The 26,931-nt window shown below is 39.0% G+C and overlaps 3 protein-coding genes and 1 non-coding gene across 20 annotated transcripts in view; 3 read left to right on the forward strand and 1 right to left on the reverse strand.

Moving 5' to 3' along the window:
- ACSM3 (acyl-CoA synthetase medium chain family member 3) overlaps positions 1-17,230 on the forward strand; it is a 47,087-nt gene extending 29,857 nt beyond the window's left edge. For both annotated transcript variants that reach the window (XM_055100136.2, XM_003812070.7), the window contains 10 exons: positions 673-816; positions 933-1,089; positions 1,658-1,737; positions 4,965-5,088; positions 6,041-6,121; positions 10,556-10,657; positions 11,971-12,098; positions 12,205-12,304; positions 16,354-16,473; positions 16,870-17,230. In XM_055100136.2, the coding sequence (XP_054956111.1) occupies positions 673-816; positions 933-1,089; positions 1,658-1,737; positions 4,965-5,088; positions 6,041-6,121; positions 10,556-10,657; positions 11,971-12,098; positions 12,205-12,304; positions 16,354-16,473; positions 16,870-16,956 (1,123 nt within the window). In that variant the 3' untranslated portion in view covers positions 16,957-17,230. The remainder of the gene's footprint in view (positions 1-672; positions 817-932; positions 1,090-1,657; positions 1,738-4,964; positions 5,089-6,040; positions 6,122-10,555; positions 10,658-11,970; positions 12,099-12,204; positions 12,305-16,353; positions 16,474-16,869) is intronic.
- Positions 1-26,929, reverse strand: ERI2 (ERI1 exoribonuclease family member 2). Of its 14 annotated transcripts, none has more exons than XM_034939917.4 (11): positions 26,390-26,929; positions 23,580-23,647; positions 23,410-23,493; positions 22,773-22,900; positions 21,186-21,342; positions 20,284-20,384; positions 19,939-20,020; positions 19,243-19,331; positions 10,739-10,901; positions 9,449-9,527; positions 1-693 (listed from the first exon to the last, which is right to left on the reverse strand). In XM_034939917.4, the coding sequence occupies exons 1-10, from the start codon at positions 26,410-26,412 to the stop codon at positions 9,487-9,489; spliced, it is 936 nt and encodes a 311-aa protein (XP_034795808.1). In that variant the 5' UTR covers positions 26,413-26,929; the 3' UTR covers positions 1-693; positions 9,449-9,486. The 14 variants fall into 14 exon arrangements, with proteins under 14 accessions (XP_034795808.1, XP_034795807.1, XP_054956107.1 ...); XM_034939916.4 differs by having other exon boundaries at positions 3-693; positions 10,819-10,901; XM_055100132.2 differs by lacking the exons at positions 1-693; positions 9,449-9,527; positions 10,739-10,901 and adding exons at positions 16,324-19,048; positions 24,518-24,634 and having other exon boundaries at positions 26,390-26,926.
- On the forward strand, positions 4,495-4,601 carry LOC112437508 (U6 spliceosomal RNA). Its single transcript, XR_003026105.1, has one exon. It is a non-coding gene; the product is annotated as a U6 spliceosomal RNA (small nuclear RNA).
- The window catches only part of REXO5 (RNA exonuclease 5), a 53,577-nt gene continuing 52,536 nt past the window's right edge, over positions 25,891-26,931 (forward strand). The window contains exon 1 of one of the 3 annotated variants that reach the window (XM_055100129.2): positions 25,891-26,472. In XM_055100129.2, the coding sequence (XP_054956104.1) occupies positions 26,304-26,472 (169 nt within the window). In that variant the 5' untranslated portion in view covers positions 25,891-26,303. Of the gene's footprint in view, positions 26,473-26,624; positions 26,707-26,931 lie in introns of those variants that run through there. The other 2 variants (XM_055100130.2, XM_008964463.5) reach the window with 2 other exon arrangements.

A 26,931-nucleotide genomic window follows, 5' to 3' on the forward strand; every position in this document is an offset into this window, starting at 1 on the left:
GCGTGAGCCACCATGCCCAGCTTCAGCAAACATTTTCTGTAAAAGGGACAGAGAATAAATACTTAAGGCTTGCAGGCCGTATAGTCAGTCTCATCACAACTACTCAACTCTGCCACTGTAGTGTGAAAGCAACCACAGGTAATACCTCAATGAATGGGCAATAACATTTTATTTACAGAAACAAGAGGCAAGTCAGATTTTGCCAGTAGGCTGTAGTGTGTTGGCCCATCAGTACCCATGGCTTTTACTAACATGTATTGTATTAACATACTCATTTTTTAAAAAATCACATTTTAAAGCATCCATAGGGGAGGGAAGGGGAAAATTCTTCCTTATCCATGATTGCAAGATCACACAGACTCCTTACTCTGCTGGAGGTATGATAAAAATCTCAAGTTTTAAAAATGCTTCAATCCTTCTTTATCATAGAATAAAAAGCTAGGAAAGCAGCTATTATAAATGGGCTTTTGATGACAAAGTTTAGTTTTGATTCTAGAAAGCACCTAAAAGGATAGAGAAAGTGATGGCTTTTACCCTGTAATTCAAGCTAAGCCACTGGCACCTGATTCATGACATGAAGAGGTTCAAGTGGAGAGCTTCTCAAAATTTTTCAGTGGTAACAGTCTGTGATGCTGTGTTTAACATGCAGTCATTGTAGTTTTTCCTTTGCAGACATGCCAGTGACAGCCACACCTGTGTGAAGACAAAACACAATGAGATCATGGCCATATTCTTTACCAGTGGAACAAGTGGATATCCGAAAATGACTGCACACACCCACAGCAGTTTTGGTTTAGGATTATCTGTAAATGGAAGGTATACTTCCACAAAAGTGCAGCTTGAAGTGTCAAAACTGCAAAGATGATGACTTATGTACTGGTCTTTTATATTTATTTTCCTATGTACATCAGGGCTACTCTTTGTTTTCCCAGGTTCTGGCTAGATTTGACACCCTCAGATGTGATGTGGAATACCTCAGATACGGGCTGGGCAAAGTCTGCATGGAGCAGTGTTTTTTCTCCGTGGATCCAGGGAGCATGTGTATTCACACACCATTTACCCCGTTTTGAGCCGACTTCTATCTTGCAAGTAAGCCAAAGCACAAAGAGGTCAATATTTAGAAATGCATTAAGCAGTATGGCTGACAGAACTGGTGAATAAAGCAACTTGCAGAGATCAGAGTAGACAATATGATTTAAGATATGTCACATCCAGAAAGTCAATAAGCCTGAAAAGATACACTCGGCCCCCTCTGTATCCACAGGTTCTGCAGCCTCTGATTCTGCCAGGCACATATTGAAAATATTTGGGGAGAAAAACCAAAAACAAAATACAACAATTAAAAAAATGCAAATAAAAAATACCATGTAACAAATATATACATAGCATTTTAGGCAGTATAAATAATCTAGAGATGATTTAAAGTATACGGGAGGATATGCATAGGTTATATGCAAATACCATACAATTTTATATAAGGGACTTAAGCATTCCTGGAACCAATCCTGCAGACACTGAGGGATGATTCTACAAGAAAAGGTAAGAATGTATTTACATTAACATAAACAATGTTTAAATTGTGCTGTGTCAACCAAAGACATTTAAGCACTTATTTAAGTTGTAGTAAGACCAAGAGTTTGCTTTTTCTAAATTGCAGACACTCTCCAAGTACCCCATCACAGTCTTCTGTTCAGCACCAACTGTATACCGAATGCTTGTACAGAATGATATGACCAGGTAAGAAATGTTAGTAAATAGGCATCTAGTGGGGAGAGGGGAGAAGAGGAAGCTATAAAATAAAAGATCTTTCTGCCTGAAACATAGCTCCAAGCCAGTAGACACAGGATTTAGCAATCTCTCCTCTTCCTCTTTCTCCTTCTTGCCTGCATTCTGTAAATGATAATTACTGTGACCAGGGCAAGATCCCCCAAACAAGAAGAAAGTGAGGGTTCAGCTATGTTTATAGCTCTAAGCCCAGTGGTTATGGGTAAGAAGATGGTAAATCTTTTGGATGATGGCTTTCTCTGAGCTGAGAAAGTAGAGAACTTGTTTCTATTTGGAACCTTATCCCAGCAGATAGAAAAGAGGATGCATATCTTTTATTCTATTGCTGATTCCATTTGAAAGGGTTCATTGGTAATCCAAAAAGAAAAACAACCCCCGTTTCTCTTTGTTTTGTTTTTGTTTTTGTTTTGTTTTGTTTTGTTTCAATAGGGTTTTGGGAAACAGGTGGTGTTTGGTTACATGAATAAGTTCTTTAGTGGTGACTTCTGAGATTTTGGTGCTCCCATCACCCAAGCAGTATACACTGTACTCAATGTATAGTCTTTTATCCCTCACCCACCTCCCACCCTTTCCCCAGAGTACCCAAAGTCCATTATATCATTCTTATGCTTTTGCATCCTCATAACTCAGCTCCCAGCAAACACTATTTTACTATATTCACAACACTCAATACTCTGGGTCTCCAGATGTAAGGGATCTTTTCCCCGAATTGACCAATTCTCCAACATCAGTTGAGTATCCTATGATTTAATTCAATCTGACATTATCTCCGTGGAGGCAGCATCATATCCCACAGGTTAATGACTCAGTCCCACAAGACTCTTTCCCATCTCAAATGCTAATCACAAGTCCAGGCTGTCACCTGCGCATATGACCAAATGGCTACAAATCAGAGGTTCCCATGACCCTTCCTTGGGTTTAGTAATTTGCTATGATGGCTCACAGAGTGCAAGAAAACACTTACTTACATTTCCCAGCTTATTATAAAAGATATGATAAAAGTTACAGATGAATAGCTAGCCAGATGAAGAGGTACATAGGGTGAGGTCCACAAGGTCCCAAGTGCAGCAGCTTCTATCCCTGTGGAGTGGGGGTGCACTACCTTTCCGGCACGTGGTGCTCTCCAAACCTCATACTTCAGGGATCTTTTTGGAGGCTCCATTATGTAGGCATGATTGATTATTAAGTCAATCTCCAGCTCCTCTCCTTTCCCTGAAGGATGGAGGTGAGGCTGAAAGTGCCAAGCTTCTGTTCCTGGCTTAGTCTTTCTTGTGACCAACCCCTATATGGGAGCCCCATTGAGAGTCGCCTCATGAGAACAAAAGACAATTCTATTACCCAGGAAATTCCATGGAATTTAGAAGCTCTGTATCAGAAACTAGAGTCAAAGGCAAAATATTAGAACAAAAGATACTCCTAGCACACCCATCACTTGGGAAATTACAAAGGTTTTAGAAGCTCTGGGCCAGGAACCCAGGATGAAGACCCAGTACAGGTTGAGTATCCCTTATCCAAAATGCTTGAGACCAGAAGTCTTTTGGATTTCAGATTGTTTTGGATTTTGGAATATTTGCATTATACTGGTTGGGCTGCCCTAATCCAAAAACATGAAACCTGAAATCCTCCAATGAGCATTTCCTTTGAGCATCATGTTGGTGCTAAAAAAGTTTCAGATTTTGGAGCACTTTGGATTTTGAATTTTCAGATTAAGGATACTCAACATCTATGTATTTCTTGTTATAGCTCATATCACAGGTAAATATATTTAAACTGATGTTATTTAATTATCTAATAGGAAATAATTCACCTGCCATAAAATTCAAAAGGTATATAAAAATACATAGTGAAAAGTCTTGCTTCAAACCTTGTCCCAGTGACCCAGTCCTCTTCCATGGAGGCAAACTGAGTTTCCAGTTTCTTGTCTATTCTCCCCGAAAATACACAAACTGATACACGTGTGTTCTCCCCGTCTCAATTTTTTTTTTTTTTTTGAGACGGAGTCTTGCTCTGTTGCCCAGGCTGGAGTGCAGTGGCACAATCTCGGCTCACTGCAACCTCCGCCTCCTGTTCAAGCAATTCTCCTGCCTCAGCCTCCTGAGCATGTAGGATTACAGGTGTGCACCACCATGCCTGGCTACTTTTTGTATTTTTAGTGGAGATGGGGTTCTGCCACTTTTTGTATTTTTAGTGGAGATGGGGTTCTGCCACGTTGGCCAGGCAGGTCTCGAACTCCTGATGTCAGGTGATCCGCCCACCTCTAACTCCCAAAGTGCTGGGATTACAGGTGTAAGCCACCACACCTGGCCTTTCCTTCTCTATTATAAACATAAATGGTATCACAAGATTCACACAGTTCTGCACCTTGCTTTTTTCCTCTAACAATACATTCTGGCACTGTGTTGTGCAATATGGTAGCCACTAACCACAGCTAGTTATTTCAATATAAATATTAAGTAAAATTAAAAATTCAATTCCTCAGTTATACTAGTCCTGTTTCTAGTGTTCAATATCCATATAGGGCTAGCATATACTGTAGTGGGTACAGCAGATTACAGAGTACTTCCATATAACAGAAAGTTCTACTGGGCAGCACTGTCCAAGAGCTTCCTCATTTTTTATAGCTGTATAGTATTCCATTGTATAAATATCCCACCATCAGTTTAACCAAACAATTGGTACTTTTCATTGCTGATTTAAAGTGTTATTATGGTGCTCACTTCAGCAGTACATACACTAAAATTGGAATGATACAGAGCAGATTAGCATGGCCCCTGCACAAGGATGACATGGAAATTTTTGAAGCATTCCATGAAAACATAAAAATAAAAACAAAATAAAATGTTATTATGGGGTACCTTCCCTAAGAACAGAATGACCTTCTTTGTAATAAATTATACCTCCACCACAAAAAGGGGGGTAAAGAAAAACTAGTATTTGGGGTATTCTAATATCATTCTATGATATTAGAATGATTTATCTTTTTAATATTTTTATTTTTAATTTGTGTAGGTACTTAGTAGTTGTATATGTTTATGGGGTAAAATGGTTTGTTTTGTGCTAGGGAGAGGAATTAAAAAGCGACTAAAACATTTTATATTGAAGTTCATAAGAAATAATCCTTAATCTTCACTTCTCTCCATTTTTCCTCCTAAATCTAACTTATCTGGTTTTCTGAGAAGCTATAAGTTTAAAAGCTTAAAGCACTGTGTGAGTGCTGGGGAACCAATCACCCCTGACGTGACTGAAAAATGGAGAAACAAGACGGGCCTGGATATCTACGAAGGATATGGACAGACTGAAACGGTACCTGACCTCACTGAAAAGACATAGCTGGACTCCATTTAGTCAGATGAATAAAAACCAAAGTGTCCACAGTCTCCTTATGATTATTTGAGGGATAGGAGTTGAGTGGTTAGAAAATGTTTAAAAAAACAATGCTTGCAAGAACCTAATTGCAAAAAAGCTCTGTTAACAGATAGTTGTTTAAATAGCCATTCATTGACAAACACCACTGTTAATGGATCAGAGTAAGGGCATTACAATATTTTTTTAAATGAAATAATACTGGATCTACTGAAAGAAAGAATTCCTCCCAGTGTGATAGGGAAGTATATTATTTAGGGCTGCCTCAAAATGGAAAATGCTGAGATCCTTGCTGCCTGAAATATTAAGAGTTTGCTGGACAACTCCTTAGCAACCATACTCTAAAAAGGATTTTTTAAAGAGCTCATAGAGATAAGGAATAAGAAATTCTAGAGGAAATGAATGAAATAAGAACAAAAAATGAAATAAGAAAAAAGAACAACAGTGGTTATTTTGTAGAAGAGGGAGGAGTAAGATGAAATAGATAAGGGAAAAGTTGAAAAAACTTTTCACAATGTGTCTTTATAATGCTTCAATTTATGAACCATGAGAATGTATCATCTGGTAAAAAATGAAAATATCAAAAATAAAAATCAAAAATTGAAAAATTCATTAACTAGAAATAGCATAACAAGTATGCTAATATAAATGCAAATGTTAATATACTCATGTTTTGATAAATATGGATATATGAGTAATTATTGTTATAACTATATTTTATACATATGCATGTATTTATATGTTATCACTACATTCCATGAGAGTATAGCATTCATTTTGAGCCTAGTTCATAGTAAGTTTTCAATAAATAATTTGTTGAATGAATGCATGATAGATGAATAAATTTTAAGTGACTTGTAATGTTATCTTACTTTTTCTTCTTCTTAACTAGGTGCTAATCTGTGGAAATTTTAAGGGAATGAAAATTAAACCTGGCTCAATGGGAAAACCTTCTCCTGCTTTCGATGTTAAGGTTTGCACATCCCCTTCCAGGAGAATGTTTAACAACCCAATCTGTACACTACCTACCTACCGCTTACCCCCATATAAACTTTCTTTGTTATGGTGGTGATTCCATTTTACTTCCATGATACTTTAATTTTTATAAATATGTGAAAATGATTAGAAATGTTAGCTTCTTGGTCTCCATTATTTTGCAAATACCTATATTGTACCATACAGTTCTAAGCATTTAATAAACGTTAACCCATTAGGCTGGATGCAGTGGCTCACGCCTGTAATCCCAACACTTTGGGAGGCCAAGGCGGGAGCATCACTTGAGCCCAGGAGTTCAAGACCAGCCTGGGCAACAACGTGAGACTTTGTCTCTACAAAAAAATATAAAAAACTAGCCAGGCATGGTGGTACGTGCCTGTGGTCCCAGCTACTCAGAAGGCTGAGATGGGAGGATTGCTTGTGCCTGGGAGCTTGGGGCTGCAGTGAGCCATGATCACACCACTGCACTCTAACCTGGGCCACAGAGCAAGACCCTGTCTCTAAATAAATAAATATTAACCCATTGAATTTCCAGAAGAAACCCTATGAGAAGCATACTAATATTAGAACCATTTTACAAACAAGGCACAAAAAGGTAAAAGAACTCACCAGAAGTCACACAGCTAATAGCTGCTAGAGTTGGGATTCAATCCCAAGCAGTCTGGCTCCAATATCTGCACTCTTAACCACAACACAACACTGGTCCTCTCAGGCAAGGGAGGTCAAGACCTTCTGAGCAGGTCAACTAGGCCCGAAGAGGCTTCAGTTTACAGTGGCTGCAGCACTTTCCCTCTCTGCTCCTAAGCCTGCCTGGCCATTTCCAGCCTCTCTGTATCCACTGCCACTACTACCACCTGATGCCTAGGGGGAATTCCAGTTCCCCATCAGCAAGCTTTATATAGGGTTAAAATTGTTCTCAGATCAACCAAGCTTCAAAGCTGGGTGTAGCCAAAGGAACTTAACACTAATTTGGACACTCCTCAACTTATGATAGGGTTATGTCCCAAAATAATAAGTCATCATAAGTTGAAAACATCCTAAGTCACAAATGCATGGCTGACTGGGAGCTGTGACTTACTGTTGCTGCCCAGCATCTAGAGAGAAAGATGGTTTCAACTGAATGGTTATCTTTTTCACCCATTGTAAAGTTGGGAAATAGTAAGTTCGAACCATTTTAATTCAGAGACCGATCTGTGCGTTAAGAGACAGCAAAAGCAGCAAAAATATGGATGAATTAACAGAGTACAGCTCTTAGATAAATGTTTCCCAAGCTTGTTTGATCATAAACATCATATGGATATCTGTTAAAAATACTAATTCTCAGGCCCCTGGAGAGACCAATTCAATAGATTTGGAGTGGAACTCTGAAATTTGAAATCTTGTGATTTTAACAAGCACCCCCAAGTAGTTTTTAGGATCAAGTAAGTTTGAGAGAGTTTAGATGAGCTTGATTGCTGCTGTAACTCTTTATAGAATAAACCAGATCCTGGGTCCTTTCTCTCACTTTAACCTTGCTATGGAAACCTGGTCTCAAGATAGGATAGCCTAGTGGTTCAACTATATCTCTGCTATTCACTGTCTGAGTGTCTGTGGGTACACTGTTAAAGCTCTGTAAGTTCCAGTTTCCTAATTTGTAAAGTTGGGACTAGAGTGACCAACCTGTCTGTTTGCCTGGGACTTATCTGGTTTTAGCACTTAAGGAAATACATCCTGAAGAACCACCCCCCGACAACCCCTCACCACTTCAGTATCAGATGGTTGGTAACCCAAATAATAACAGAACTGATTTCATAGGTTTCTTGTGGTGATTAAAGGAGACAATATGTTTAAAGAGCATATCAGAATGCTTAGTACATAATAAAGGTCCAAAAGATGGGTACTGTTATTTACTTCTCCCTCACATTCCTCTTTTTATTTATTTATTTATTTTTTATTTTTTTATTTTTTCACATTCCTCTTTGAAAAGCTTATCTAATAAAAAATGGTAGGAGAGCCCAAACAGGCTTAACAATAGTTTGTTGGTTAACAGGCTACCTTAGGTTGAAGAAAGAAATATTGATAATTAAGCACACTCATGTCTGCATTACAGGGAAGTTGATATGTAACACAGCTATGTTCTTTTTCTTCCTTCCTTAATAGCAATTCCCAACATGCATGGCTATCAGGGTCTTACAGGCACAGCTGTATTCACAGTGATCCCAACTGCAAGGTACCCCCACCTGCTCCCCATTAATTTGAGCCCAGTGGTTTTCTAGAGCAGCTATCTTTGAATGCAAATATGATGAGGCTGAGAGGAAAACAGTACTTTGCCTGCATCCCCAGTCATTTTTAACTCTTTTCCACGGGCCATTATTATGGGGCTTCTTGTTCCTTAGCTAAGGGCATCTGCAGTAACATTCTGGCATCTGGGGATGTGTTCCAACCAGGTGAATATCAGATTCCTACAACTTCAAAGCCCAACCTTTATAATCTTCTTTGTTTGCTTTTAAATACTCATAATTTTCATGTTTAAACATTTTAAGACCCTATGAACAATGAGGAACATGATTCTCCCCAGACACAGAAGATTTTATCTATATTCCCATCTATTAAAATCTGTAAGTAACTGGAACTTTTAAAATACTTCCTTTCCATCAATAATTCCTTCATACCTGGAACCACATATTTCTTTAGATAACTGGGTGGGAATTTATATTTTTTTATTTGCAAGAGCTTAAAGAGAAGTTTTTACGCTTAGAATTCCTTTGCCATTTAAGTTTCTCATTCAGCACATAAGCCCCTTTCCTTTTGGAAAGTGCTAGATAAGTATTATACTTATTCTCCATGCAGGCCACACCTCAGGTTTGAAGGTATCTGGAGAATATATATAAAAGCAGAATTTTGATACTTAGAAACAGCTAAAAGTCATTTAGAGCAAAATCTGATGTATAAAATCAGCAATCAACTTGAGAAATGCTAATCTGATTTTTTTAAATTGGATTAAACTCTCTAGAGGCATTGCACAGAGGAGTGTAATGATTAAAAACATATGATCTGGAGTGTAAGTGGTGAGATTTGGATTCCAGCTCAATCATGCACAGTGTTAAACTCTCCACACCTCAGTTTCCTCATGTGTCAAATGGGCATAAAAATTCTAACCACATAGGGCTACAGTGAGGAATAGGTACATGTCAAGTACTTAAAGGTTTAGCATTAATTACTTAGCATGTAGTAAGTACTTAATAAATGCTAGCTACTGGTAGACACTTCAGGGAATGATGAGGATTGGAGAGAGGGTAAGAGAGCAAGGCTGTGGCTTACTTACCATTGTCAACCAGAGAATATTCCCCTTTTCCTGTTTACTCATATTGGGCTTCTGAAGTAAGGTTCTGTAGGTTCCACAGCTAAACAAAGTTTGAAAACCAGTAATGAAGATATTTATTTATCAAGAGGAAAAGATAATCAAGACCTATTGCTAAATGATAAAAGCAGGTTGGCAAAACTGTATATTATAAAGCAACTCTATTTTTCTTTTTTCTTTTTTTTTTTGAGATGGAGTTTCACTCATTGCCCAGGCTGGAGTGATCTCGGCTCACTGCAACCTCCCCATCCCGGGTTCAAGCAATTCTCCTGCTCAACCTCCCAAGTGGCTGGGATTACAGGTGCCCACCACCATGCCCGGCTAATTTTTCTATTTTTAGTAGAGATGGGGTTTCACCATGTTGCTCAGGCTGGTCTTGAACTCCTGACCTCAGGCGTTCCACCCGCCTCGGCCTCTCAAAGTGCTAGGATTACAGGCATGAGCCACCGCACCCAGCCAGCAATCCTATTTTTCTATTTATCTATATTGTCTCAAAGGATATTACCAAAATGTGATTATTGCTGGATGGTAAAATTTTAAAAAAATTTTATCCTGCTTTCACATGTTGGTAACCTGTATTTAATATTTTATGCAATAAGAATTTAAGTAAATATATTTCTCTTAGGAATTTAAAGTATATTTAAAATATTTTTGGGCCAGGTGCAGTGGCTCATGCCTATAATCCCAGCACTTTGGGAGGCCAAGGCTGGAATATCACTGGAAGCCAGGAACCAGCCTGGGCAACATAACGAGTCCCTCATCCCTACAAAAAATAAAAATAAACATTAGCTGAGCATAATGGCATGTGTTTGTAGCCCCAGCTACTTGGGAAGCTGAGGTGTGAGGACTGTTTGAGACCAGAAGTTTGACGCTGCAGTGAGCTATGAGCTATGATTGCACCACTGCACTCCAGCCTGGGTGACAAAGTGAGACCTTGTCTCACACACACAAAATTTTTTTTAAGTCTTCATTTTTAAATGGCAAAAGCCAAAATAAAACTTGCAAAGTTAATATTTAAGCTGCGACATTAAACAAAAATTTCCTTAAATAAATTGTTCTATTTTATCCTAGATTGTAGATGTAAATGGCAATGTTCTACCTCCTGGACAGGAAGGAGATATTGGCATTCAAGTTCTACCCAACCGACCATTTGGCCTTTTTACTCATTACGTAGTAAGTGACTTACTAAATAATCTCATTTTCTATTTATTTTTCAAGTGCTTGGTAACAATCCCTGTTTGCCACAAAACATACCTAGGATAGGTACTTGACCCTTTCTTGAGAGATTGGTTGTCCTGAATAGTAATCCAAAAGACAAGAAATTGAAGAAATACCCAAATTCTTGCTGAAGAAAAGCATGCTGGTCCCCTGAGGCCAGATCACTGTTCCAGGTCCATGAAGGCAAGAGGAAGGGACCCTAGAAAGAGGACAGCCTCTTAACATCCCCTGATCCTCTCAATTATCAAACAAAACCCACTCATTTTCCTGAAATCCAGTTAGTGCTCTTTCTTTTCGGGAAGAGTGAGAGGGACAGGGGATGCGGGGGTGGTGGGATTAAGCAAATGTCTTTCACAAGAGGCTTTCTAAGCTCCTTACTGTTTACAACAATATTTTCATCTCTAATCACAGTATACAAATTAGAGCAAAGTCTCTATCATATAATAAAAGATCCAGATGCTACTTGCCAGTGTATTTGATACAATGTAACAGTATCTTGTTTTTTCTTATGTCAGACTTGCAGAACCAATTCTATTATTGTTTACAAAACAAAGCACAAAAACAAAACAAACCTGTCTGCTCTTTATTAGGTGTCAGTGCTTTCTTTTGACTCTTGAGTATTTACTTCTCTCTTTTCCTACCAGCATTATCTATTAATCAATTAGCAAAAGACTTAATTTAGTTTACTCCTCTGAGCTACTGCAATATTTATTTTGTAATCTATCTAAGAAAAATCTCAAGATGGAAACATGACTAATCTTTGTAACTGTAGTTTACCTTTCTTCTGTCGGGCTAGCTCCATGCTGGAATTTCATCTTTATTTTCACAATCTATCTCTTCCTAACTCTAATGCTTCTCAAAGGAGCCAAACTTTTCTGCTTCCTTGAACATTTAAAAATCCAATTGAGGGCCAGGAGCGGTGGCTTATGCCTGTAATCTCAGCACTTTGGGAGGCCAAGGTGGGCGGATCACTTGAGGTAAGGAGCTCGACACCAGCCTGGCCAACATGGGGAAACTCCATCTCAACCAAAAAATACAAAAATTAGCCGGGTGTGGTGGTGCATGTCTATAGTCCCAGCTATTTGGAAGGCTGAGGCAGGAGAATCGCTTGAACCTGGGAGGCAGAGGTTGCAGTAAGCCAAGATCGTACTATTGCACTCCAGCCTGGGTAACAGAGTGAGACTGTCTCAGAAAAAAAAAAAAAAAAAATTCCAATTGACCAGAAGAGTTGGATTCACCATAACAACAAAATGCTATTTGTTTTGCAGGATAATCCTTCAAAAACAGCTTCAACTCTACGAGGCAATTTCTATATCACTGGGGACAGAGGATATATGGATAAAGATGGGTATTTCTGGTTTGTTGCAAGAGCAGATGATGTCATATTATCCTCTGGGTAACTTTCTTTTCCATATGTGCATATGTCTGTGTTAACTGATCATCAGTGTTCTAGAGTGAACCTGCCAATCACCTGTATGTATTCCTGCCATATGTGTTTCTAGTTATCGAATTGGACCATTTGAGGTAGAAAATGCCCTGAATGAACACCCTTCAGTTGCAGAGTCAGCTGTTGTCAGCAGCCCAGACCCCATCAGAGGAGAGGTAAAAGAACTGATTCATGTCAACTTTATAATTTGTTGGCAATTTAACACATACTTACAAACAGTAGCTCAGTGAAACAGAATTAACCAAATGATTCATTTACTAAATATGCAAGTCAGATAGAAATATGCTAGTCAGAAAGAACTGCTACAAAATAAGATTGAATTATGAGTTGCAGCTCTGATCCTAACAGACAAACAAAATAAGGCTGAAAATATGTACTAGAAAGAATTTGAATTCCTTCTGTGGTGGACTAGGGCAAAGATGGTGTGAATGCCAGTAACCCAGGCTCACATCAGGATGGGGTGACAGAAGTCAGCTGGATGGGATCAAATTGTTACCCAGAAGGTCTGGAAACCAACGAGGTCCCTGGTGTAGTGAAGGAGAATGGGCTGGCATCAGATGTCAGAAGTGGGAACCAGAGGCTGGAACTGAGGTAACCATAAGCAGTCTTGGTAGGTAAATAAGTAGAGGTTTCAGGAAATAAACTCTGAATAACACAGGTGTCCTGAAAGCCCATTCCTATTGGGGCTGACCACACAGTATTTTGGCTTAAAAGTACCATGCCAGGCAGCCTCCTGCGTTTTGCCTGTGTGTCTACAACATGCCCCTAGGGTTTCTCTAGCTGAGTTACAAGTTCCCACAAGTATTTCTTCAAGCCATATCCCTTCTAACACTGAATCCAAGTTTTGAAGATGACACTGATGTCAATACAAATCCAGAACTTTCTGTACCATGTATTCAAGCTCCTTATCTCAAATCCTAGGTATAGGGCTTCAAGCACAGGGCACAGGGCAGAGTTAGAAGGTATCCAATCTCAGGGGACGAAATAGGTCCTGAAGTTTAAGGCAGGCCAGGCACGGTGGCTCACACCTGTAATCCTAGCACTTTGGGAGGCTGAGGTGGGTGGGTCACCTGAGGTCAGGAGTTTGAGACAAGCCTGGTCAACATGGTGAAACCCTGTCTCCACTAAAAATACAAAAATTAGCCAGGCATGGTGGCAGACGCCTGTAATCCCTGCTACTTGGGAATCTGAGGCAGAAGAATCACTTGGTCCCGGGACGGGGAGGTTACAGTGAGCCAAGATCGTGCCACTGTGCTCCAGCCTGGCTAACAGAACAAGACTCCGTCTCAAAAAAATAAAAATAAAAATAAAAATAAAAAAGTTTAAGGTAAAAATGGGAGATGTGCATGTTACAGTGGAGGGTGGATCTCCCCCCAGGACTGATTCCCCTAACTGATCTTTGATGCCAGAAGATACCCTGTTAAGTCCTCCTGGATGGCCCAAAGTTGTTCCAGATATAGCCCAGTGGCTGGGAATTGGTAGTTTGTCAAGTTGCTAGGATGACAATCGCTATTTACTGTGAAAGGGTATATTCCAGGCAGCTGAGGGCAGGGAAAACAGTCAGTGATTATTGGCTGGTCTCTTTGCTCTGAACATCACCGGCAAGGTTTCACGAGTCTTAGCTCTTCCTGTACTTCTCCCCTACCATTAGTCATCATCAGTTTTACCCACCTAGACAGGTGCTTACTAGGGACAGGATGGTAGCTGAGCCTTTCGGAACAGGGTTGGCTTGGCAGCCACCTGATATCCTAGCGTACAATATAGGAAAGGTCTATAAGTGGGTTGTGGTCCCCTCACAGCTCCGGGGGCTTGGCATAGGGCTTGGATTAGTCAGAGTGAGGGGGAAAGTGTGGCCAGTTTTCCAACAGTGGTAGGCTGCAGCATTTCCTAGTAGAAGATGTGAGTGGGTATCTCAAACGAGGTATCCATGAACAAAACGGCCATGTGCTCCATGCCTCCCTTTCTGCTGCCAGGCCTATTCTACCTGGGTTAGGTCCTTCTCTAGGCTGGGTCCTGCCAGGCAGGGTAATTGGGTAGCAAGTTCCAGAATTGATTAAAAAGAATATTTGGATTTGAAATACCATTTTAACATTGGAATGTGAAAGACTTGTGGAATATGTGTCTAGATCACTAGGTTCTTAAATTTTTGGGATCACATATCTCTTTGAGAATGTGAAGACAACCATAGGCCACTGTTAAGACTTATGCAGTGATGGAAATGTTCTATATTTGCACCATCCAATGCGATAGCCATGCATGGCTATCAATCACTTGAAATGTGGCTAGTGTGACTGACAGTATTTAATCTTATTTAATTTTAATTGATTTAAATTGAAATAGACACACGTGGCTAGCAGCTATCATATTGAATGGCACAGCCATAGACTTTTCTCAGAAAAATACAAGATTTTGCATAGAATTTCATAGAGATTTGAAGCCCACTTATGGATTCTGGGTTAAAAAATAAGACCCAAACTTCTTGTAATTCTAAGACTACAACTAAGAGCTAATGTTTTTGATGACTTACTATGTGCCAGGCATTATACATCTATGCTAATTCATTTAATCATCATAATCTCTTTTACAGAGAAGGAAACTGAGGCACAAAGAGATTACCTAACTTGTCCAACATTACACAACAAACTGTGATTTGAACCCAGCTGTTCTGACTTCAGAGTTCATACTCTTACCCATGTTAGGTTGTTCCTTGTTAATTTAACATTTTCTGCAGTAGTTTAAAAAGATAAAAGAGACTATCCAAGTTGTAGAAACCGTCAATATGTGAACCAGTATTGCAGTTTTTAAAATAATTTACCTTTGAATGACTCACTTACAACAAGCATAATTTTTTAATTTGTAAAAATGTTAATGCAGCAGAGCTAGCATAACTACAAATGCATTTTATAAAATGTCAAAAAGTGAATGGAACAAAATTATATCCATAGACACACACACACACAAGGGTTCACAACTGCCCCATGGCACATGTAAATTAAAAATGTTCAAGTGTTGTTGTTGTTGTTTTTCTTAGAGACAAAGTCTCACTATGTTGCCCAGGCTGCTCTCGAACTCCTGGGCTCAAGCAATCCTCCCACCTCGGCCTCCCAAATGTTGGCAGTACAGGCGTGACCCACTGTGCCTGGCCACAAGGGTTTCGGGTAAAGACAAAAATGGGTAATTGTTCATACAATGTAAAACTGCCCACTGGTGAACAGTTTTCAATATGTGAAAAAATTATAACTTCAAGTCTTTGTTTCTCACCAAATGGCTGTCCTGGTAATTTGTTGTTTCAAATAATTCCTTTTCAATGAAATCTTTACTCCCAGATCAAAGTGGATAGGAAATGTTGCCAGCTTATCTTTAAGCTGGACAAACGAATCCTTGAATTTAATAAGATTTCAGGCACTTAAGTGCAGGATACTTAATCATAAAAAAGCTTCAGGGGACTCTCCTGGAACTGTGCCTACAGGGAAGCATCATTCCATAGCCAGCTCCGGGCTGGTAATCTGGCGTTGGAGGTACATACTAGTTGATGCACCTAGACTCATGCCTCTAGGGAAGGCAGTAAATGGCAGTCCTGGTAGTGCCCTAGGAGAGAAAATGACAGGACTCCAAATTTACTTTTTTTACTTTTAAAGGGGGCTATGAGGGATGGCCTATCTTTCTGTCTTCTCCATTACAGGTCCAAAAACTAGGCAGAGTTTTCAAAAACATTTCTAGGAAGGATAAAATTTGGAGAACAGGATTTGTAAGCATAAAGTAATAACATCTTTCTTGGCTTCTGCCAGTTAAAGGCCACCATGATTTCCACTCTTGTTCCTCAGGGCCATGGAAATGGATCAGAGCAACAAAAAAATAGCTGCTGGAATCTTCACAGCCTTGTATAAAGACTGCATGTTCTCTGTGAACTGTTCCCTTCAACAAAGACATGGCAAACTCAGCGTGACTACTGTTTATAAGTAATCCCCCATGCTGAGGGCTAGGCTGGATGAGGCTGGGTTGTTAGAGGGGTCCCAGAAGCTCTCCTGTATTAGGTACAGACCAGGAAGTGGCTGGCTTAAGAGCACAGAGCTGGGATCAAACTTTATTAAAACACACTGGCCCACCCCACCAGGCATGTAGATTCTCAGAGCAAGCAAACAAGACATACTAAAACATACAAATGCATAACTCATTTTCCTGGTGTTTCAAATATTTATTTTAGGTAGTAAAGGCTTTTGTCGTTCTAAATCCTGATTACAAGTCACATGATCAAGAAAAACTAATAAAGGAGATTCAGGAGCATGTTAAAAAAACTACAGCACCTTACAAATATCCCAGAAAGGTAGGCATCCTAATTATAACGAATATTTGCTCAGTGTTGTGGACAATTTCAACTGTTTATTTTTACATTTGAATGAATATTTTCTTCACACATGCTGCACCACATGTCCCAAACTGAACTGATGACATATGGGTAAGAATCAGAATCTTTGAGATTAAAATGAAACCCTGAACCTATTTTGTTTGGTCCTTTGGCTTACTGGACTCACAGTAAATACTTAATATCAAGACAAGTTTCCTAACAATACCCTTTTCCCTATTTTGGCTGTTACCCAAAACCCATTCCAAAGACTATTCTAATTCTTCCACCTAGAATTCATAATCAAACTGCTATATAATTGGCTTTATGTAAAGATAAAAATTTCCAGGCTAATTTTCTTCCCCTTGATGCCAACAGGTAGAATTTATTCAAGAGCTGCCAAAGACTATCAGTGGGAAGACAAAAAGAAATGAACTGAGGAAGAAAGAATGGAAGACAATTTAAAGTTGTTTCATTAATTACCATATCTATAAAACAAACATAGTATCTGTCAATCTCTAGAAACCACAAGATGATGGAGAGGTCATAAAAACTGTGGTAGTATGCTTAGAAACTGTTGATTTAAAATATCTTGTGGTTATGATATCAGAGGCTAAATTTTGAAATAAAATATTTGGCAAATTCCTCCACATTAGTGTCAATGTTCCTATCATTTCTTAATATAAAAATAATACCATCAATTGCTGATTAATTTTTAAATGTATAGTATAGAAGCAGTTTCTGAACCAGATCTCTGCTACATAGGTTTTCAAACTTTAGTTGACTAATTCTTCTGATATGTTGATATACAAATCAGAACCAATGTTCAAGCCATGAAATAAAACTAAAGAACTTATAAAAGTTTTTAGAAAAATATAAAATATCAGAAGATTATGATAATCTCAAAGTACAAGAATCTACCTGAAAATAGACTAGGGATTTTTATTAGTCACATTTTTTGCAAATAATTTAAAAATAGTTTAGACTTGTTTCAAGGTCTAACTATAAAAGAAGGATCATATACTATTGTTGCTTATTATATGTAATCTAATAAATACTGTTTACAAAAGATTACACTTGTGGTTCCTGAAGAAAGTATGGTAAATGCAGTAAACATGAATATATAAAATAAAAATAAAATAGTGTAAGATGTTATCAGAATACTCATGTTTGGAAATTCAAGGAACAATTAGGATTCATACATGAAAGGTTATCAATTCCTCATTGAAGGCCTGAGTCTCAAAGAATTTTTGGTGGAAATACTTAAATTTCTGTCACAAATATGGCTTGTTTCTGGATAATTAAAAGTGAGACCCCCTGTGGAATGAGATGGAACCATGCTGTTGGCTCTTTCCTTTTGAAGTGTTTGTTCCCATTTGAAATAACCACAACATTTTCTGTTTTCTTGGTATTTCCCGATAGGGCAACAATAGAAGACTTTTCCGTGGTTCGGTCCATTATTAGAAACAACAAGTCTCTTAGATCTCCGACCACACTTGCATAATGGAGGTGTCATTTTCCCACTCTTCCAAGGCTCTTGTAGGTTAACTGTAGAAGTTAATATAGATGGGAGACGCTTCCAGGAAGAACTGCTTACTGGGGAGCAATCAGATGATGTAGGCTTTTCTTCATGAATAGTGAAGGGTTGTTTTTTTGCTGGTGGGAAAGCTTGGGGACTGCATGGATTCCTTTTGGTACCACCTGAAAGAAGAGGATGTTTCCCCAAAACTAAAGGATGAGACATATTGGCATTAACTCTGTTGAAGGTACTTGATTTGTGTTCAGGTAACTTAAAGGCAGAAATATCTGAACCTGGATCTTTGGCTTCTTTTACATTATAAATAGTAGTGTGAGGACTCTTGTACACAATAGACTTAGAAATCTCAGATTTTTGAGGAGTTTCGTCTATGTCTCCAAAGTTTTCATGACTTGACATTTCCAATTCTTTCAAAACCATTAATCTTTCTCCAGAATTAAATGAAATCTCTAAGTCTGAGTCACTAATGGGAACTGTACAGTCTACGTTTTCCTCAGGCTGAGATGCTGGCAGTAAAACCACATCCTCCCAATCAGCCAACACAGGTAAACAGTCCAGAGTAGAGCTCATTTCCAAATCAGAAACATGATGAACAGTTGGAACGGTGGTAGAAACAAGTACCAATTCTGAACCAACTGTTGAAGCCTTAGATTTGGTATTAAATGCAAGATGTTCATTTTTTCCTTGCTTTTGCATATAGATAGGTGAATTCAAGGTAGGAGACTGCAACTGCCCCACAGAAGTAGAGGACTTAGTATTAAAAAGAGGTAAGGAACTTTTGACATGATGAAGACTTGCTTTTATATTGTTTTTTACTTGTAATTGATCCTGTTGTGCCTTTATAGGAGAATTTGCACAAATTGACTTCATTTGAACTTTTTCATGAGGATTTATTGTATTTTTAGGCTCCTTATTATATATGCTGGGACCCTGGATGCTAATGTTACAGGCAGACATTTCTTCAACTTGAATTGTATTCAAATTTCTGGCCAGAATGCTGGAATTCTTCTTAGTGGGAACCTATGATTCCACAGACAAATGCAACAGCTTTAGAAACTGTGCATTCGTAATTTCTTCAGTATACAGTTTTATGACAAAAAAGAGAAATGTCATTGATTTATAAATGACTGCACACATTAAATCTACGTTTCAAAGAACGTATGACTGTTTATGAAGTTTGAGATGACAGAATAAAAAGGCAAGACACTACTAACCTTGTTCAACGACCTTGTAATTTTCATTACACAACCATCTCTGATCATTTTCCAAGCAAGAAGGGCAGTATTCCGAGAATCGTCCAACCCTGAGGATACAGATATCAAACACTGAATTTAGTGGTACTAGTACTATTTCCTTAGTACTAAAGAAATAACATAAAAAGAAAAACACCACTTGTGTAGAAATTGGAACACAGTTTTAGTTTTATGACCATCTACTAATTTTAATCATGATAAACTGGTCTCGGAAGTGGAAGGCTATGGCAGCATTACCAGTGAAAGACAAGCTCATCCACATTTATAGAGGAGAATATGAAAATGTATTAGACAGTTTCCCAAAATGTGGCCAGCGTTCTGCAGGAACCAGGATTTGTGAATAATCTAATAGTCTTGTTCAGTTTTTTCACTAGTCCATTCTATTATTTGAGCACTTGTTTAATCTCCATTTGATTTGGCTCATTCTTTTCATTCTTCTTAGCAACTAGAAAGCCACTAGATGGCAGTGTATCTTACAATAGTTTATGAAAGTGGTAATTTGAAAGTCTTAGAAACAATGTGAATTGTTTAGATTAGGAGTTTTTTTTTTTTTTAGGCTGAAGATATCCCTTACTAATGACATTACCAAAAAATGAAATTCATATGAAGTATTTTTTAAAAGTCAAATGGCTTACATAATTTTTAATGTATACTAACCAGAATGTTCTCGTCCTGAGAATTCTATTCCTACTTCCTGCAAGGCACCACTTAGTCCTTTTGGTTTTCTCCTATAGAAAAGCTAACCAATAAAAAAAGATATATTTAAAAGAAGATTACTATTTTAAAGACTATGTATTAAACACTTTTCATAATTTTTAGTTCTATTAGATTTAGAATGTGCTTATTTTTTGTGTGTTGTTTTTAAATACTTTAAGAAATGCATTTATGTGACCAGTACAAAAGAAAGTATCTTATTTGCAGAAACCCATGCCCATGTGTAGGATAAAAGTTAATCATTTTTCAATAGAAAAAAGTAAACATGCCCCCATTTTTTACCATTACCTTGTAAGTTGCTCTGAGATCAATCCAAGAATTTAAAAACACAGGTTTTAACAGCTGTTTTCTTTTACACTCATACTCCAGGCAAACCCCCAAGTCCCAGTCTGCATTAGGTACATTAAAATAGAACAAAGTCAATGATGCCAGCATTTTTTACTTATGCTGCCACCATTTACAAATAGAATGCTAGAAGATCATATAAAATAGAACAGTATGATTTCATTGCTCTGCTAATATCTAAAAATTATTCACTTTATATAACTTACTATTAACAAGTTAGGTTGATGACTAAATTTCAAAATGATTTCTTAAACACCCAGTAAAACCTTATTTCAGAAAGAAGAGTAACATGTTAAATTACAAGGACTATATTTTCTATATTCTAGGAAAATATTAATGTTATTGAGAAACCAAACATTTTATAGTAACTGGAAACCAAATATGACTATCAATGCTATCTTATCAATGACACAGTATTGCTATTAATGACTATTAACAGCAATGCTCTAACACAGTCATACAAAAAACCTACTTTAAATGGCTCATTTTTTTTTTTCTTTTAAGTGTCAAAGCATAAAAGCAAAGGATGTTGAGCTGATGAAGACTGTAGAAAATAGCATAAGAGTGTTCACTAAATCATCTTTGCTTAATTCTTAACAGTGGAACTCTAGAAACATTTTTTTAAGTTCAGGCTTAATATTTTAAGGTATCCCAAAAGGTTAATTTAAAAAATATGTATTAATTTACTTTTCTTGGCTAATATCTGCTAGGCATTTAAATTTTTTTTCCTAGCCCAGAAGATTAACAAATATAATTCTAGGTTAGCAAGTATAAAACTAGAAATAAAGAATTACATAGTGGTAATGCTACCCATCTGTGATTAATAGGTATAACTTATTCTTTACCTGACCAAGTAACAAATGCACATAATTTTACTTCAGAAGCAGAAGGCTCTGAAACGCCAGTAGCAAAAATAATGTTCTTCTGTTGCTGAATCTTATGAATCCATTTACAGAACTGAGATAAGCAAATCTTCAGAGGGACTCCTTCATCAACTTGAGCCTGAGTAGAGAGTCACAAAAGCTGAATTCAACAATCAAATTCCATTATTATTTAGCATGTTTTATAACTGTGGAGAAAGATTAATGGTTTTAAAAGAATCAGAAATGCCAAGTCATGAAAACACAGTGTACTGTGGGAAGACATAACAAAGTGGTTCTATCTGGCAAAGAGTTTATTTAGTGGAAAGAGGTAAAAACACGTGGGAAAGAAAGAATATTTAGAACCCACCAAGGTAAGAAAGATTAGGTTGATAAAAACTAAAATCACACAGAAATATGATCATTAAGTCCAGACTGACATAAATCATAGACAAATTTGAGTCACTTAATTTCCATAAAATCAATTTGATCCTCATTTTTATAACATTATTCTTCCTTTGCTGTGTATTTATTTAATTTTTAAAATTTATTTTTTTTGAGACGAGGTCTTGCTTTGTTGCCCAGGGTGGAGTGCAGTGGCACGATCTCAGCTCACTGCAACCTCCACCTCCTGGGTTCAAGTGAGTCTCCTGCCTCAGCCTCCCAAGTAGTGGGAATCACAGGTGTGTAACACCATGCCTGGCTAATTTTTGTATTTTTAGTAGAGACGGGGTTTTGCCAAGTTGGCCAGGCTGGTCTCGAACTCCTGACCTCAGATGATCCACCCACCTTGGCCTCCCAAAGTACTGGGATTACAGGTATGTTCCTTTGCTTTTTAAATCGAGTCCTGAGGTGACTCACGCCTGTAATCCCAGCACCTCGGGAGGCCAAGGTGGGCAGATCACTTGAGGTCAGGAGTTCGAGACCAGCCTGGCCAACATAGTGAAACCCTGTCTCTACTAAAAATATAAAAATTAGCCAGATGTGGTGGTGTGTACCTATAGTCCCAGTTACTCAGGAAGCTGAGGCATGAGAATCGCTTGAACCCAGGAAGCAGAGGTTGCAGTGAGCCCCGCCACCTTACTCCAGCCTGGCCAACAGAGCATGCCTTTGTCTGAAAAATAAATAAATAAATACATAAATCGAGTCCTGAATCTAGAATAACACTAATCTTATTTATTTATTTACTTATTTATTCATTTATTTTCAGAGACAAAGTCTGTCGCCCAGGATAGACTGAGATTATACCTCCCTGCAGCCTCAAACTCCTGGGCTCAAGTGGTCCTCCCACCTCAGCCTCAGCCTCCCAAGAAGCTGGGACTACAGACACATGCCACCAAGTCAGGCTAATTTAAAATTTTTTTTTTTTTTTTTGTAGAGATGGGGTTCTCACTATGTTGTCTAGGTTGGTCTCAAACTCCTGGCCTCAAGCAATTCTCGAACATCAGCCTGCAAAGTGCTGGGATTACAGGCATAAGCCATCATGCCTAACACTAAATAAATCTAATTCCAAATGGTATAATAACTTTTCTTTTTGAAACTGACTTCTGAATTTTAAAATTTGCATCATACCTGCTTTATGCCTGTCAATTCCATGCAAAATTCTGAAAGAATTGGATGTTCCTGAGGTTGAACATAAGCCTGGAACTCAGAGTCAATCTGTCCAGTTGATGTGTTCAGCAACACTGCTGGAAACTCAACTAAATGAAAGAATAATCAATTGACAGTTGAATAAATAATTTTTAAATTAATCCTGTAATCATCCTAAATTAAACATGTTACCATTTTAATTAAACAACCAGTTTTCAGTAAAAGCATACTAAAATGACCAAAGCAGTGTGACATAAAGGTTATAATAAAGTTATGCTAAAGTCAAAATATTGAAGTTATGAGCATGTCATCTTAAAAGAAAACAATATAATTAAATAAATATAAAAACCATATGGAATATAAAATTTACTTTTTTTGCAAAGGTATTTTTTTCAGTTTCTATGCCATTGAGGTGTTGTATGTAATATAAAACAACTATTTTATATAATAACACATTTAGGTATTTGAGATTTTGCTCTTTTTTATTCAACGTAAGTTTTGCATTAAACTACCAATGCATAGACCATCCTGTTTTCTTAAACTTTTGGCTGATTCGGATCTATAAACTTTAAAGTGACTCATCTAGTGCCAGCTTTGGCCATTCGTAGCCCAGACTTACTTATTTCCTGGCTATGGTGGTGCTTCCCATCATTCCAGCATGTTGATTCAAAATCAATGACAATTAAGTAGTCAAACAACTGCTCTGCAAAAGATCAAGTTGTTCTTATGCTTTACCAGTGCTGAAAATGCAAGGCTACAAAATGCAAAGAAACTAAGCATACTACTCACTGGATTTGCTTCTTCCTAGATTTCCATTTGCTGGCGCAATTGACTTTCTCCTAATTAATCCAAGCTGCCTAAAAATGTGAAGCAATCCAAATATGATCAATGAACTCATTCACACTCCTGTTTGAATAGGCTACCAAACTAATGGTACTGGGCAACAATCTCATTATTTATTGTGACTGAGGGGAAATCGAACTGGACTTTGGCTTTACCTGCACAGGCCTCGAAAGTACATATTTGCAAATTAGGCTAATTTGTTGGTTTTGTTTTTGAGACAGGGTCTTGCTCTGTCACGTAGGTTGCAGTGCAGTGGTATGATCACCACTCACTTCAGCCTTAATCTCCTGGGCTCAAGCAATCCTCCCACCACAGTCTCCTGACTAAGACTACAGATGCGTGCCACCACGGCCCATTAGTTTTAATTTTTTTTTTTTTTTGAAGGCAGGGCCTCACTATGTTACCCAGGCTCATCTCGAACTCCTGAACTCTGGCAATCCTCCCACCTCAGCCCCTCAAAGTGCTGGGATTACAGGCCTGAGCCACTGTGTCCAGCCAATTTACACTAATTTTATGTTACCCTTGTTTTACAGTAATACTGAGTAACTCATTTGAGTTCCTACAATCATTTGATTGTAGAGGTAAAAATGCACTGAAAATCTTATTTTTCCCCCTGCATTTTTTAAGCTCTTGCTATGTGTACAGTGCAGTTTTAAGAAGACAAGACAATGTAGGACATGGTTCAGTCTTCCAGCTTAAAAATCTGGGTAAAGAAACAAAAGATAGGGCCAGGTAAAGTGGCTCATGCCTGTAATCCCAGCACTTTGGGAGGCCAAGGCAGGTGGATTGCTTGAGCTCCGGAGTTCGAGACCAGCCTGAGCAACATGGTGAAACCCCGTCTCTACAAAAATTATAAAACCTAGCTGGGGCGTGATGGTGCATACCTGTAGTCCCAACTACTCAATGGCTAAGGTGGGAGGATTGCTTGAGGCCGGGAGGTGGAAACTGCAGTGAGCCGAGATCATGCCACTGCACTCCAGCATGGGCAACAGAGCGAGACCCTGTCTCAAAAAAATAAATAAATAAAATAAAATAAAATAAGAAAAAAAGAGAAGAGCTTACTGAGGTCTTAAGTGCAAGTAAAACAAACTACTTGGTATTAGCAGGTAGAGTTTTAACTAGGCAGACACCTCCTGTAGTTTTCTGTGTTTGCTAAGAGTGGGAAGTGCCAGGATTTGGGAATAATAAATATCATTTATTGACTGCTTACTACATAGCAGGTACTAAAATTAAACTAAGATGATGGCCTCCTTTAATCCTCAACAAGTGTAGTAGCTAGAAACTTTTCCTACCTATATTTTATGGATGAGAAAACTGATTCTTAATTTGCCAAAGAACATAGCTTTGGTATGTGAACCCAAGACTGTCCAATTCTGAAGCTCATGCTATTTGCTATTATATTACATCTTTCTAGTAATCAGAAATATGCATAGCGCGTCCAGGAATCAGGGAGGACACAATAATTCATATTGTGAATTAAAAGGATCACTAGGCCAGGCACGGTGGCTCACACCTGTAACCCCAGCACTTTGGGAGGTTGAGGCAGGTGGATCACCTGAGGTCGGGAGTTCGAGAACAGTCTGACCAACATAGAGAAACCCCATTTCTACTAAAAATACAAAATTAGCTGGGTGTGGTGGTGCATGCCTGTAATCCCAGCTACTTGGGAGGCTGAGGCAGGAGAATGACTTGAACCCGGGAGGCAGAGGTTATGGTAAGCCGAGATCGCACCACTGCACTCTAGCCTAGGCAACAAAACTCCGTCTCAAAAAAAAAAAAAAAGATCACTAGAAAATGGGTTTGTAAAAAGTAAAGTAGAGGTTCCTCTTCAAAGACTTCCTTCCCCGTCTAATTAGGAATAAATAGTAACTTCTCTTAGAGCAAAATTTATTCAAAGACCTGTGCTAACATTCTTAAATATCTGCTAGATATAATAAAGAAATCAATGTACTTTATGTTCTTAGCTCCCACAATTTAGCCTAAATATTTGCCCTGGCATGCTTATACTGGTCCAATCAAACATTAGGTCATAGCCTGTTCCTCTTCCTTATTTAAAAGTGTTTTTACCTTTCTCAGCATTCCACAAGTTACTTCCTTCTTCCTTTGTTCTCCTCTGCCTTTGCCTCTTTTAAAAAGTTCTATGTTGCTAGTCAATCGGGACAAATACAGAATGTGAGGTCCCGTTCCAGCCAAAGGAAACCGGACACAGCAGTAGGGTGGACGCGCCACGTTATAAATGACCCTGTCTCCTTTGTTCAGTGTACTCTCCTGGCAAAACTGCTGGCGAGTGTACCCTTTCTGCAGGAAGTAAAAATGGCCTTACTAAATAAATTAAATTTAAGTTTAAGTTCTATTTCTTTACAGCACCGAGGAACGAGCATTTCAAACAGGTTGAACACCTTGACGGATTCAGTGTGTGGCCTGAGACCTCCAACCAGTCTGCAGGGCACTGTCACGTCCAGTCGTTTCCCAAGGCCTAAAATAGACAGGCACTGGCTCAAGGCCACACAGTCAAGGCCCCAGGGTTCGTCCGCCTCGGGCTCCTGTCGCCTTCGGGTAGAAGGTGGCCCAAGGCTGAAGACCGAGGTCCAGGGAGGCGCCTTTCCAACCGTGCCAGAGAGGGCAGGTCGCAGACGCCGGGGCTGCGGGGAATAGAGGCCCTCACCGCAGATGCCACCTGCCGTGCCCTGCTCTGCGGCCAACGCCAGCGCTGGACCCGGAGCTACCCGCCCCCGACCCCGAACTCCCTCGAGTACCGCGCGAGCCGCTTGGTCGCCATTCCCGACACTCCTTGCTTTTCCAAGTCCAGCTGCCGGAAGTCGCTCGACTTCTACTTCCGGTCCGTTCAAAAAGCCCGCGAGGCTGAGGGGCGGTAGTTGTTGGCAGCTGTGGCTAAGGAGGGGAGAACCTCTGCTCCCCGCCCGTCTTCTCTTCTGCGTTTCCCGGGCTAGGGGGCGTGGGGAGTGGTTTTAGGCGGCGAAGCCGCTCGGCAGCACCTCCTTCCTTCTTTGCCAGGCAGACGCCCGTTGTAGCCGTTGGGGAACCGTTGAGAATCCGGTAACCGATGCGGACGGTAAAGCCGTTTGGGTTAGAGCGGCGCGGGTGTCCAGTCCGCGGAACGGGGAGATCGTTGGCACCTTCGCTTTTTTAGGGGAACGGGGATAGTTCGGTAAACTGAATTGAGAAGCGGATCCGAGGGAGGTTGAAAGCTGTCAAGCCCGTGTAGCTCTCCCGCTAGGAGGCGGCACGCGGAGGAATAGGGGCGCTGGAGTTTCCCCAGCTCTACCTCATCTTTCTC

This window comes from Pan paniscus, chromosome 18 (assembly GCF_029289425.2).
Source record: "Pan paniscus chromosome 18, NHGRI_mPanPan1-v2.0_pri, whole genome shotgun sequence".
Lineage (NCBI taxonomy): Eukaryota > Metazoa > Chordata > Mammalia > Primates > Hominidae > Pan > Pan paniscus.

What these genes read in the sequence shown, in the direction of transcription:
- ERI2 (XM_008964464.4), bottom strand. Translation starts at nt 26,412, where the DNA reads ATGGCGACCAAGCGGCTCGCGCG. An exon ending in CCACCATAGCCAGGAAATAA is followed by an intron (nt 22,901 to 23,409) that starts GTAAGTCTGGGC and finishes TCTTTCATTTAG; the next exon opens with TTGAGTTTCCAGCAGTGTTG. An exon ending in ATCTCAGAGCAACTTACAAG is followed by an intron (nt 20,021 to 20,283) that starts GTAATGGTAAAA and finishes TTTATTGGTTAG; the next exon opens with CTTTTCTATAGGAGAAAACC.